The sequence below is a fragment of the Polypterus senegalus genome, chromosome 17 (genome assembly GCF_016835505.1).
Source record: "Polypterus senegalus isolate Bchr_013 chromosome 17, ASM1683550v1, whole genome shotgun sequence".
NCBI lineage: Eukaryota > Metazoa > Chordata > Cladistia > Polypteriformes > Polypteridae > Polypterus > Polypterus senegalus.
Genome location: NC_053170.1, coordinates 47,908,743 through 47,923,310, shown reverse-complemented (window position 1 = coordinate 47,923,310; position 14,568 = coordinate 47,908,743). Strand labels below are relative to the sequence as shown.

General features: G+C 38.8%; 1 protein-coding gene across 5 annotated transcripts in view; it reads right to left on the bottom strand.

Moving 5' to 3' along the window:
• Nucleotides 1-521: 521 nt before the first annotated feature.
• Nucleotides 522-14,568, bottom strand: part of LOC120517501 (tumor necrosis factor alpha-induced protein 3-like) — a 108,327-nt gene continuing 94,280 nt past the window's right edge. For all 5 annotated transcript variants that reach the window (XM_039739867.1, XM_039739868.1, XM_039739865.1 and 2 more), the window contains exons 7-9: nucleotides 12,969-13,834; nucleotides 7,310-7,521; nucleotides 522-2,592 (exon numbers count right to left, since the gene is read on the bottom strand). In XM_039739867.1, coding sequence (XP_039595801.1) covers nucleotides 2,341-2,592; nucleotides 7,310-7,521; nucleotides 12,969-13,834 — 1,330 coding nt within the window. In that variant the 3' untranslated portion in view covers nucleotides 522-2,340. The remainder of the gene's footprint in view (nucleotides 2,593-7,309; nucleotides 7,522-12,968; nucleotides 13,835-14,568) is intronic.

Genomic DNA, 14,568 nt, shown 5'->3' with positions numbered 1-14,568 from the left:
TCAAGAAAGTTGACAGTGTCAATGACGAAATTCCAAATTCACCGGCAATGTCTTTATTCTTTTTGCTGGAATCGAGAGCCGTAAAAATGTACATTTTTTTTTCTAATGTGAACTGTTGTCGTTTTTTCGGGTTTGCCATTTCTATTGGAGAGACAATGAGTTAAATTCCATTGGATGTTTTTCAAATGTTACAGTATATCTTGCTTGAAGGGACCTGAGTTGCCTTGAAAGCTTGCATATTATAATCTTTTTAGTTAGCCAATCAAAGGTGTCATTTTGCTTGATTTCTCACTACTAGAAAGTCATAAAATGTTCAGTCAGGTCAACAAATCACGGCTGGACAAATTCACAAAGTTAGACCTAAAGTTGTATGAACGGCATTTAAAATGAAAACTCAAAGACAAACATGACTTCTTTTAAAAATAGCAGACAATTCCATTTTTCATTTTCAATAAAAATGCTGAGAAAAAGGTAATTTCTGATGTCATTTAATACATTGTATAACAATACAGAATGTGCGAAATAGAAATACATCATTGTCCTAAGATACAGTGCGCTGAAGGTATCTTAAACTTTATTATAAAGTATAATCTAATTACAGAAAGCATGCCCTACTGCTTCAAAGTCTGAATATTCACTTTAAAATGCAAATCCAAAAAAAGTAAAAACAAGTAAGAGTTTATGAAAATCCTATGAATGCAGGATGGCATGGTGGTGCAGTGATTAGCGCAGTTGCCTCAACTTTTGAAGACTGAGTTTGAATCCTGGCCTGGTCACTGCCTGTGTGGAGGCTGTACATCCATCCTGTGTCAGAGGAGTTTTTCTTCTTCTACTCCAACACACACACACACCAATGATGTACATGTTATATTAAACAGTGGCTCTGCTTAATTTGAGTGTATGTGCCATGCAATAGAATGGCATTACTTCCTGCCATGCACCCAGTACTTCAAAAATAGGTTTCCAGTTACCTCTGAATTGAAATAAGATAATTCAATTAACATATAACATTGTCCAATGGTGTCCTTTTGTCTACATGTACATACTAATTTTTTTAAAAGTTTCACTTCAGGTTGCCCAGGATAGTTTCCATCACTGGTTGTATCTACTATAATAACTATCGACTGAGTAACTGCAACACCAGCCCTGTTTTCTTGTTCTTGACAGGATTGAGTAAAGGAGCCCCCATTTCTTCTTTTCCACATCCACCTCCCATGCTGACTTTGAGTCTCTCTCTGAGGGGTCACAGTCCCTCTCACAATCCAGGTTACTAACCCAATCCAGGCTGTAATCCTTCTTGAGACTCCCCAGGAACTTTGTGCCCAAGTAAATGGATTTCAATGATGGAGAGCCTCATAACAGACAAGTGTCTACATCCAACTCTCCCACTATGTCCAACCCCAACCCCATTTTTTGCACGGGTTTCTTTAATGGACATTTTTTCCAGAAAGTTCTGCCCCTTCTAACAAACCACATTAAGTGTAGAATATTACACATTCGTATAGAACATCAAAATCAGACAGTCACTAGCATCGGCTTGAAAACTATTTTGTTTTTTTGCAACTAACACTGTAGTCTAGTTTAGCTAGTGAGTTAGTGATAGCATGTTAATATGACATAAAGAAGAAAGGACATAATACATTTAGGTAAACATTGTTATAATACAATCTAACCATCCATTTAATGAATTTGTAGAATCACCTTTTTCCAATTCAGAGGTAACTGGCAGCCTGTTTTTGAAGCACTGGTTACAGGGCAGGAAGTAATGCCATTCATTCATATTAAGTAAGGCCACTGTTCACTCTGATATGTACATCACTGGGTTGTGCGTGTATGGAGGGTGTTAGAGTAGATGGAGAAAAACTCCTCTGTGGGGCACATTCAATGTTCTGTGTGTTTATTTCTTGGAACAAGGTCCAAACAAATTCTGTTACTTCAAATGACATCTTCAAATGACCCTTTTGTGTTGAATGTACCTTCCAATAAACTTATTATTATTTGTTTTTGTGCTTAATAGTTCTGGACTTGATTTTGGCTTCTCTTAGATGTGAATCAGATTTAGTCAGTAAGAATGTGGTGATATGGCAGCAGTAAAAGCTATGAAAGAACAGTAGGGGGCAGTATTTGTCATTTTATTATAAGCTTCACTGAAGTGAACAGCTGAAAGAGTCCAAAATGAATTCTCCTATTATAACACAGGCATATATGTGATCTATAATGGTCTTTGCTGAACTACGCAGTAGTATGAATGCTATTTACAAACATTCTCTTGTTCTTCACTTTGAATGTCTTTCTATGGACTCAAACTGTGCTCCATGGATAACCAACCCACAACTCCAACTACTTGGACAGGATGCGTCGGTAACATTCGTTGCAATATCCTTCACACTTGACATTCCCAAAGTTCTTGCATCTCTTTTCCCGGCACAGCCTCATGGTCAGCTCCACATTTCCAGTCATCGTTGTCCCTTGGTTCGCAGCACCATGAGGCACATTTTTGGTTTCCAGATCAATCTTCTCTCTGAACTGTTCACACAAGGGGTCTTGCTTAATGCTGGTTTTGTAGTGCGGCTCAATTGTAGAGCTTTTTTTCTGACAACAAATATTAAAACAAGAAGCATGATTTATTTTTCAGTGGATGTAAGTTCACAAATATTCTGTTACTCTTATTCAATCCTTTTATATTAATCAAAAAAACTTCCAGTGCAAAGTAACATGTTTGAAATGTAATCATTTCTCTTTTTGCAGATTTATATTGTGTCTCATTTAAGTTGCACAAAACCAATAATAATAGCCATGCAATAAAAATCTCATAACAAAACATGAATAACTGTAATTTAGCAAACTAACAACTCTTAGAATTTTCACTTTTTCCTCTTTCATTTAAAGTTTCATATATTTAATGTGAAGAGGGTTCAAATATTGGTCTGAGTCACTTTACAGTACAGGTAGTCATCGACCATGTTCAGTTCTGACACACCGGTCATAAGTAGATCTGAACCTAAGAAGGATCGATGTATGTATTCAAACCTGACCGTATGTATAGTCCTTTAAGTCATACTATTTGTTTTATATCCTTTGTTATCATCATTCTTAGCACATTGTGTAGATTTTCTAGCATTTTTTGTACATTATTTTTTATTTTATTATTTTGTTTCGTTATAACTCTTGCTAATCCTTTAACAGGTTCGCAAATCTTTTCTTTGTCTGTGTTATGTTACGTCATAAAAGAAATTTTACGTCACGAAATTGTAAAACAGATGTAAGTGAATGCGGTTGAAATCCTTGCAGGTAATAAACTGAGATTGAGATGAATGTGTCACAGCATACAAAGCTGGTATGGCGGAAATTGTCATTTGGCTGTGAAACACGGTAGCAGTTGTATGTCAAATGGTCGTAAGATGCATAGGCTGTAAGTCGACAACTACCTGTATTGTGCTCAGGCAGCAGAATGAAAATTAACATTAAAACACTTTATTATATAATTGTTAGACTAGTTAATGGCCTAGCCATAAGACCAAGAAGCTGTCTGACTGTGGGCAGAAGATTTGTCCTGGACAGGGTGGTAGATGTGGGTGGCCAGAGGAATAGTCCTTCATAACACTCAGGAGGAGCAAAGGCCTACAGTCATGCTTACATTAGATGTCTAAGCCTTTAAGGAGATGGCTGGATGCTACCTGAGAGGTTAGGAAAGAGCAACTGGTCAGTCAATTTGACTTTGGAATGAGAATTGGGCTATCCTTTAAGAAGAACTTCCTACTCTCAGCGAGGTGAGTTTGGAGTCTGAAGCAAGGTGGAGCAAAGGGCTCTACTGGAATGAAAGAGAAGAACATTCAGGATCAGAGAGGAAGTAAGAGGCATGGTGGAGCAGAAAAGGAGGAGCGTTTTAGGAGAAGGCAAGATATAGGAAGATAGGTTTTGTTCACCTTGTGATTTTTTCTCCTAACGATCTTCAAAAAGTCCCTGTTATTTTTGGAGTTCATGTTTTGGTCTAAGTGCTCTTTTAAGTTTGAGGCTTGTTCAAGACTGCACGCTGCAGTTCACATAGGGCAGAAAGTCTGGCTACAGGGAGATCACATTTAGGCTCCTCTGCCCTTACAGTACCAACAATGTGGTGTCCTCTCTTCAGATTTGAAGCCTAATTATATACTGGAGTATACTCTGATGACCGTGCTTTATTAGCACTTTATTGATTTAGCTGCGTTCTCATTTTGGTTATTTATATATACATGTATCCCATACCACACTGGTAATATCAATTCTATTTGTGACTGCTGTTCACATCACCATGGCTGACAGCAGTATGTTTTTTAAAAACATAACATACTACATATTTTCAACACAAAGACACACTAAAATGCATCACCATGCACGTCACTGTGTTGGCTCCAAAGGAAAAACTCACTACGTAAAAAGTCTTCTCCTGCTAACTAGTATATCCTAGTTGAGGATATACAGAAAAATGTGGAGTTAATTCATTAAAATGCTTCCAGACAGGAAATAAATGTACTTCTTCTTGTGTGAATGGCATAAATTTCACTGGAAGCAAAATACAAATTATTTTGCAAATTTATTTGTGAAGCACAACTAAGTCTATTGCAATTGGAATAAGAATTTGCACCTGCAAATGTAAGGCCGTGGTCCTCTTCCAGAAAAGAGTGGCTTGCTAGCTTTAGGTAAGCAGTGAGCAGCTGCCAAAGATACTTAGGCTGTGCATGAAAATGGGAGATAAGACCTTGGAAGAAGATTTCTGGTCGGTCTACATCATCCCCACTTATGGCTACAGGCTGTGGTTATATTGAATAAATGAGAAGGAATGAGATCCATGGAAGGCTGAGGAGCTCAGCAATGCCTTAGAGCTAAAGCATGTCTCCCATGGATTTAAAGGAACCAACTGACGTGGTGTGGACATGCTGGATAGCTATAATTCCCTCGGCTGTCTCCCATGCAAGTTGTACAAGACATGGCCCACTGGAAAAACCCGGGGGTATGCCTGAAGTTTCATATCTCTCAGCTGACTGGGGTTTACCTAGAAATTCCCCAGGAGGATTTGGCACAATTTGCTGAGACAGAGTGGACTTGTTTGACCAACTTGGCAAGTTTCTACTGCTGTCCTCAGCACGATAAGCACAGTGAAAGTGAAATGAAGGAACTAATTCAGCTGGCTCATTTCCAGATGAGTAACATCCAAGTAAAATTACATAGTCAATCAAAACAAACAAAAAAACAAACTATACTAGTAGATAAGCACACAACTAAACTCGATTCTCACAACCAACCCTGCAGCAGGCCGACAAATTTACATGTTTCTTTTAATCCTTTCAGATTGCCACCTTTTATAGCCAATCTAATCTTTAGTCATTTTGTTCTTTTTTTCACCTTCTTCTCTGCTGCTAGAACTCTTTAGCATCACTCGTATGTCATTGCATATGTTTTCTGCAATTCTGCCTCAGGTGGTGGAGTTTAAGTATCTCCACCTTGGTGTTTTGTTCATGAATGAAGAAAAAAAGGATGATGAGATTGACAGGTGGATTGGGGAGGCAAGCGCAGTTATATGGTCGCTATATCAATCCGTAGTGGTGGAGACAGAGCTGAGCGAGAAGTCAAAGCTGTTGCTTTACCACTCGATGTGCATCCCTACCCTCACCTATAGCCATGAGCTTTGGTTAATTATTGAAAAAATAAGGTCAAAGGTACAAGTGACCAAAATTACCTTTCTCCGTAGGGTGGCTGGGCTCTCCCTTAGAGATAGGGAGAGAAGCATAGACATCTGGGAGAGGCTTGGAGTAGAGACTCATCAAGAGGAACCAAATGGGGTGGTTCGGGAATCTCATATGGATGCCTCAAGGACACCTCCCTGTGGAGGTTTTATGGGCATGACCAGTTGGGAGGATATCCTGGGCCCTCTGGGAGTATTTTATCTATAGAAGGCCTGGGAATGCCTTGGGATCCAACAGTATAAGTTGGCAATTGTGGCTGGGGAAAGGGACAGATGGGCCTCACTGTTAAGAATGTTGCCCCCATGACCTGGTCACGAATAAGTACTGGAAAATGAATGAAGGCTTTCTGTCAGTTAGTTATTCAGACACTAAAGTTATATGTTTTTTTTGTTTATATTTTATTTTCATCTCGATGAAATAAATCACTTTGGGTTTGTCATCATTGTTTCTAGAAATGTAGTTGCAGTTTCCTGCTGAGTTTGTATATATATTGACACAGTTTGGTCCAACTCACTGTGATTTCCAGAACAGGAGCACATAGAGGGGTTCAAGATCCCCTAGAGCTATCCTATTCTCACTTGGACATCCACTGGAAAGGATCACGAAAGCAAAAGACACAAGGCTCTGGAATAACTCATCGGGACCACCTTTTCTGGCGAAATGACCCAGGACATCTTGATCTGTTCTTAACTCAATTTTTCTTTTTGTAAAAACTTGATTGCTTTGTATGGATTGTAATAAAATTAATAAAAATAAATAAAAAAAAAAAAAAGAAAAAAGGTGGCGATGGAAAAGGTCTGCAATTTAACACCTGGAAGCCGCAACAGGAGGAGCTCCATCCTATGGAGGGTGCATTATTTGTCTGATGTGGGCACAGGCTCACAAAGTGAAGTGAAACCTGTGAAAAAGGAAAAGTCTGGCTAAAGGGACTAGTTAATAGACAGAAGAAGGCATCTGAAAGAGTCAAGAAATTATTTGAATTGATAGAATTGCAAAGTTTGAGGGTAAATATTCATATTGTCTACGTGGTCTGGTTGTGGAGTACGCTTTCTTTCCAGTGGTTGCAGTACTGTGTGTGATGTCAGATGATGCAACCTTATATAAAAATGAAAATTAAGTTGATGGCTGAAATTTAAATATAAAAGGAACGACCCACTGCGTACTGGAATATCCTGGTCTAATAAATATTTGATTAAAGACTCAATACTGCATTTTGACTTTGAGTTCTGTTTGCCCCTAAAAATCCTAGAGCACATGTGACCAACTGGTATTGACAATTGTTTGTTCACATTTCAGCTACTTTGTGTTTTGGTTCCTTACCTATGCTATTCTGAATTTAAAAAAAAATACCAAAATTGTTCATACTTTGAAAATGTTGAAGTTAATATTTCAACCACAAACCTCATATCTCTTCTATAGCTTACTATGTTCTCCACAGCCCCAAGGAAACCTCAATTTTTCAATTATATCCTCATTTTGATTCAGCTTTAATCAAACAACTAACACTAAAATACCTTTGCAATGACTGACACTTTATTTCTCAATTAAAACAACATACAGAATGAATTTGCTTTTCCCCAACTTCTCACCTTCTCTGCCTTAGAACATCTGGGAGCCTCTAGGTCAACCCTGGTCAAAAGGAAACATTTCTTGCAATAGCCGTTATGCTGATGACTTCCTAGCCTGGTACATTCGAGTGCTCGACATTTCATCAGGTTCCGCTGTACAGAGGAGCTTGGAGATGGCTGGCTGCCCAGCATGGCTGTGGTGCTTACACTTTGACCGTGGTGATCTTTGTTGCCTGTAAGAGTAACCAAGCTGAGTTAAACCGCTGTGGCAAGTGTTGATGCATACATCACACAGAAACCACATGGATCTAGTAGACAATGACTTGAGAAGAAGTGCAACCCAAATCTGTTCTTTTTTTTTCTTTTTGCTGATTCATAACATAAAGCCAGATGAAGTACATGTTGCTGAGAATTGTTGTAACTTTACAAAAAATGTTTCTATTTTAATAGTAATGCTGTCTTCCAGGAAATGTAAATTAATATATGGGGTTAGGTCAAATTGTGGGAGGATTTATCACTTGAAACAAAAGCTAATGACAGAGAATCTGTTAAAATTAAAACAAATATTTTTAAGCTTTGCAATAAGGTGCCACTGGTGATGCTACCTGCCATTTTAACCAGATAGAGACATCAGGAGTCATATAATTATTAAATAAAAAAGACTGAAAATATATGTCTGTCTCCTCATCCCTAGCTTATATAACATACTGTACTACTTGGCTATCAACTGCTGCTTTGGCCATCAGTCATAAGGATACTAGTGGGCTCACATTCATGTCTGAATTTCACATACTTTCAATATTCAAAATGAACCCAAACATGTGTAGCTCTCTACTTAGGTTGGCGTTCCTTACGGCGCCATTGTGCAGTCATATGTGATTCTTCAAATCACCCTATAACTTGGCCATATCCCCACATCACTTCCAGGGACAAGCCGTTCGTACTTTTGCTTGGATAGGTTCAACTCTCATCAATGAAACAGACAGCCTATTGCCCAATGAGAAGGAGCAGACGTGTCCTTTTCACATGCTGGCTGTATGGTGGGGCTCAGCTACTCTATGCAATAGGATGACTTGGCCAAAGTATGGCTCCAAAGGCTCCATCTGACAGAATGAATTACACCCCATGTGGAGATAAATTTCCGATACTCCATGCCCACATATTCCAAAGGAGAGCAGACCCATATCAGTTTACATCGAAGCCCCATTCCACTTGTGCACAGACAGACTACAAGAATAGCAAAAATTGGCAGTATATACTCAAATATGGGCATGGATATTTGACCATTAAACCGCAAGACAATGACTATATTTTTATATTATGTACATTAACAAACCATCAACAATAAATCAAATTAAATTAATAATATATTGAACAATTATTGTAAAAGTAAAGTTGAATAAATCGTACTCTGCAGCTGCATGAATAAAAAAAGTACCACTTCCGGTTAGCAGAAATAGCTCCAAAGTTGATACAAATCTACGTTTTGTACCTAATACTTGTATGCAAAATTTGGTTGACCAAACTGAAAGCGTACTGAAGTTATCGTGTTTACATACACACACACACACACACACACAGACACACACAGAGACACAGACATAATTCCAAAAATGGTATTTTAGGTCTAAAACATCGAGATTCATTAAGATCTCAACATCCAATTTTTGAAAGATTCCAATACTTTCCCTATACTTTGTATATGAGAAAGTAAAAAACTAGTGAAATCAAATGTGAGTGGTCAGACATGCTAAATACTGTTCTTACTCCAAAGGGACAGCCACAGGGATATGACTGCCAGTCTCTGTGGTGTAATTTGTAACAATTAGTGATGAGCAAAACTGGCACGTTTAGTTTGACATGTAGTTTTGCAAAACTGACACTCAGATTAATTTTGCATGCAACTTCAAAATTGTGAAATGAGAAAATCATGAAGTTGTTGAGTCTGAATTAACATAAGATGGCCTAATGCGGGGTATTCATATGAAATGTAATGATTTACTTAAGGAGATAGAAGTACACAATAAACAAGAAGAATTGCATCAATAATGCTTCAGTCTAAATGTTTAAAGTCTAAATATTCTCAATTGTAATATACATTTGTCATTTTACCTTCTGCTAGAGGTCCATCGAGCACTAGATCCCTAGTAAAAGATCATAACTAGTATAATATTTGTAATCACTGACCTTGAAATAGTCTAAAACAATACCCCACATGCTTATGTTTGAAAATTGTCACGTTTAATCTTCTGGGAGTGGGTGTTAGAGGACTAGAATCACCAGTAAAGAATTAAATATCACAAATGTTATCATATTTATCATCAGCATCCTTGAAATAGCATACAATAACACTTTACAAGCCTGTACTACCGATCTCCAAAAACTATCATAATATTCATGATCAGCAACCTTAAATTAAAAAAGCATAAACTGACACTCAAAATGCCAACATTACTGATCCCCATTTTCTGAAAAGGCGTAAATTTGACACTTCATTCACCATTAAAGGTTGAACCCTAGGGGTCAGTTAATGTGCCATGCACAACTTTGAGTCCTTCTACATTTTACTAATTTGCCTGATATTGTTATCCAAGGTGGCTTACAACTCAATTGGTTGCATTACTTGTGGTTTCCCAGTTGGAGCACAGGCAGGTCAAGTGACTTGCTTAGGGTCACACAGTGTCATTGGCGGGGTTTGAACCCACATGCACAGGATTTGAAGTCCAGAGACTGAACCACTACACCACACTGCCTGCCTTTCAAGCTGTTTTGCTGCAGATACTTACTGGTTTACTCTTTATCATAAGGGTGTCATTATCTGCACAAGCTATGGACCAAAACTGGCCTACAAAAATTCTTTTTTTGGGTGAAGGGGATCACAAATAGTAGGGAACTCCAAAAGTTGGATGCCTTGTATAACTAGACATCAAGATGAGTCAGACAGTATCATATGTGGGGATTTTCTTGTACCAGTGAGTCAAGATATGGTGTGGATAAAAAAGCCAAGTGGTTTCAAAGTGTTGATACGTAATTCTTACAAACACAACAAGAAATATTACTCCTTAAAGCCTCATTCTCACTTCCATGTTTACGTGCGTTTTTATCTATAGCTGGATAATCTGTAAGATCAATTTTATCTATTTCTCTGATTGGTATTATTGCTAAAGAATACTGTGTATTTTTAAAAAGTATGACATATTTACCATACAAAGACACAGTAAAACAAGCTTATTGTGCACTTTACTGTGTTTTCTCCACAGGTAGACTCAGCACATCGAAAGTCACTGCTGGCAAAGCCCTCTTCCCACATTGTTACAGTATCTTCTCCTAGCTGAGGATATGCTCTCCTCTCATTTTCTGAAATCACTTTACCTGATGAGGGTTGCTGAGTTCACTTTATTTAAATAATGCATGACAGACTGATGCAAGTGGAAGTAATGCATGAAATCGCTACCAGGTAGGGTCTAAACTTCTTTGTTCTTGTGTGAATGGCACATTCTTTATTTAGCCATACCAAATTCCACTGAAAATATAATTTGCACGAATCATTTCTATGAAATATGATACTTTACTCTTTTCATAAATTAAACAACTTGGTGTATTCAGCATTATATTTATCAATGAGTTGTTTATAATGATGATGATGATGATTTATTTAACGTGACCACAAAACCTCTATATACTATCATGCAAGCACACCAGAGGGTTGCCTGCTAGGCTCATCTAAGGTATGTGGAACCACCAAGGGACAAGGGGGACCTCTGCTGCTAACAGTCTTTTGCCCCTTTACCACACAACAGCAAAAGAAACCACCCCTAGAGGGGAGTGGAGCCAGAAGAGCCTCACCCTTCCGCTCCAACAGATATAAAAGGGAGACAACCCTGGAAGGTGGCATCTCATTTGTACCTGAGAACGACTCCAGACCTGTAACAGCACAGAACGCTGCTAGAAGAGGATAAAAGGCCTGTTTGCCGCTGTTGTCTGGTTAGTGCCACTGTGCACCTGTTAAGTTCATTTTTGTTTTTTTCTTTTAATTAAATAGGGTTTGGGCGGCACGGTGGCGCAGTGGTAGCGCTGCTGCCTTGCAGTTAGGAGACCCGGATTCGCTTCCCGGGTCCTCCCTGCGTGGAGTTCTCCCCGTGTCTGCGTGGGTTTCCTCCCACAGTCTAAAGACATGCCGGTTAGGTGGATTGGTGATTCTAAATTGGCCCTAGTGTGTGCTTGGTGCGCGAGTGTGTTTGTGTGTGTCCTGCGGTGGGTTGGCACCCTGCCCAGGATTGGTTCCTGCCTTGTGCCCTGTGTTGGCTGGGATTGGCTCCAGCAGACCCCCGTGACCCTGTGTTCGGATTCAGCGGGTTGGACAATGGATGGATGGATAAATAGGGTTTGCCCAGTTGGCACCTCAACTAGTCTGGGACTTGTTCTGCCTTGCCCTTACACAACACAAACATCTGAATAATTACAACAGAGAAGAGTTCCAAGACCTTTCTTATGGTGAAAGACTCAGATAAAAAAAGCCACACTATAGATGGAGCAATGACCTTAGATAGCCTGGATTTCACTCCGAGCTTCTAATCAGTAGATGACAAGGTGGTTTCACTTTGTTACTTCTGAGAGCTACAGTTGACACACAGATGCTTTAGGAATAAAGTAAATTGGTACACATGAAAAATGTAGGAAAAATGTGGGATATATTAATAGTTTTGTTTTCAGTATGTCAGCACTGAATACTTTTATTCAGGTAAAGGTAAGCAGACATTTTGGTAAGAGGTACTTCTACTCACTAATCATGGTGCCAGAGATTGTTGATAAGAATTTCACTGTACTCTGTACATGTGTCTAGAATCACCCTATAAAGACCTATGAGTAGGAAAGAACAAAGTTACCAAACAATGGAGAACATTGTTTTAAAGCTTGGGAGAATAAACACAGCACTACAATTAGTCCCAAGACTACATGAAAACTGGCAGGCTACCATAACCAGAGCTGGCGGACAGTGCGGCTAGTCAGGGTGGCTAGACATGTTCATTCAGAACCTACAATCTCCCAAAAAGGTTCACAAAGAAGCGAATATTAACATTTTGTCTGCGATGTCTACTACTTAGTTCTAAGATGCACCATTCATATGACTCTTTCCATCAACACTCTGTGAAATATATGTACTTGTAGCCATTATGTTTGGTGTCATTGATAGCAGACAATGTTCAATTCAATCTGAGATTCAGGGAAGCTCCATGATCAAAAGAAAAACATGTTTTAGCTGTCTAGTGTTACAAATGAACTAATGTAAAAAAATGTTAATAGAACATTTATTCTGAAGGACTTACATAGTAGATAACAAGTAGTACCCAGAATGTGTAAGCCACATATTCAAACAAATGCAAGAGATATGTGTTTTAATTATTGCTACAAATAACAGCTCTAAAATCTATCATTGGTTTTCTGCCAAACATCTCACTCATCAATCTTTGCATATGAGAATTCACAGAAACTTACTCTGACCACAAGCACCTAGACCATTTTACCCAAATCCTCATAGGTGCCTCTAGTTCCTCATAGGATTACATCATTTTAGTAAAGGAAAATCGAGTTATATACTGTATTTGATATAAACTTTCCTATCAAGCACTACGATGTCAAATCAAATCTGATCTGAAAGCAACAAAAGGGAAGAACCCACCATAGATGGCAATGTAGCAGATGGTACAGTAGCCCAAATTTTCCTGGGTGCCGTAGAAATTGCATCCAGCATTGACACACCTCCTCCCATTCCTTGATTCAGTGCAGGAGCCACAGCTTTCTTCTTCTAGACAGGAGGAAGGCAAAGCAGATTGAAAGCCTGGGATTACTGAATCCTGATCATCATCTGATCCGAAAGCTTCTGCCTTCCTCTGCAGGCACTTGTAACATAAGCCATTAAATGTCCTTGTTTCGTTTTTGCACATTATACATCTCCCAGTAAGGAGGTCCATTGTGTTTTCCACAAGTGTCTCTTCTGGGTTCAGTTCTCGCATGGTATGGCTTGCTGTGAATGGGCATAGCAGAACTCTGTTAAAGGTAGCATTGGGAGGTGTGTGCTGGGTCTTATTTCCTGTGACTGGACACTTCCTGATAACGGCAGAGCTTTTCGGGTTAATTTCATTAAAAAATGTCATCTGAGATGATGCAGCAGGGGCAGATGCTGGACCAGGTGGAAGTTTTACTTCGGCAGGACTATCATTGCCATAGAAGGACATCCTGTCAGAAACAAACTGCTTTCGATGTGAAGAGGGAGTGGCTTGTTGATGAAGTTTTTTATGACATTCGTGACAAAATGGCTGTGTGGAAGTGGACGAGAAGTACTGACACCCCGAGGTAACGCAGTGATTGCCAGTTATTGAAAAGTTGGAAAGGGCAGAGACCTTGCTGAGCTGGTCTTGATTTGGATTCAGCTTTGGTTTGACTTTGCCCTCGACATTCCTGTGGCTATTGCTTTCCATGTGTTGGACAAGCTTGAAGTAGTCCTGGACCAGGCTGAAGTTCTCTGGCAGATCGTTCCCTTGCAACCTAAAAAAATTATCAACAGCAAGATTTGATTTTTTTACTGGCTCTCTGATAAATAATCTTAAATGCTGATTACCGTTTACATAACAAAAGAAACACTGGAAGGCAGATTTATTATAATTATTTCATAAACAGTTAATTCTGATCAAGTCTCAGATGTACTCATTTTGGTAAACTATAGTTTGTAAAAACTCAAGAAGTGATAAGGTTACACAAATCAAAAGTCAACCAATGTTCTGAGCATTAGTGTGAAGGATGGCTTGAGGGTGACCATCCTGCCATCTTTTGTTATAATCTGGAACTAGTTTTCTTCCCATTGAAGGTTCTAATATATAAGGAATTATTTTCTTTTATGTATAAAATTACCCAAAACGTATTTAAGAAAATTTAAAATGGTTAATGTTTTGCCACAACACTGTTATTGTTAATTTTGGGACTTGGAATGTTTGTTTATGGATGCTGTGGTTCTTCCACCCAGTGAACACCAGGAGTGTGTGTGTTGCATCACATATGTGATGTTTTAAAATGTGAGCACCATGCACTTCCTGATTATATGAGTTTTTGGGTAAAAACAAAAGAAATTCTCTCCGTTAGTGTCTGCTTTATTAACAAAAATACTGTACTCTAATTCTGATTCTTCTGCATTGACTTTGCAAGCCGGATGTGTCTACTTGGTTTAGAATTTGGCCTAGCTTTTGACTATGTCTATTTTCTGGTCATTTAGTTGCCTCCTTGAG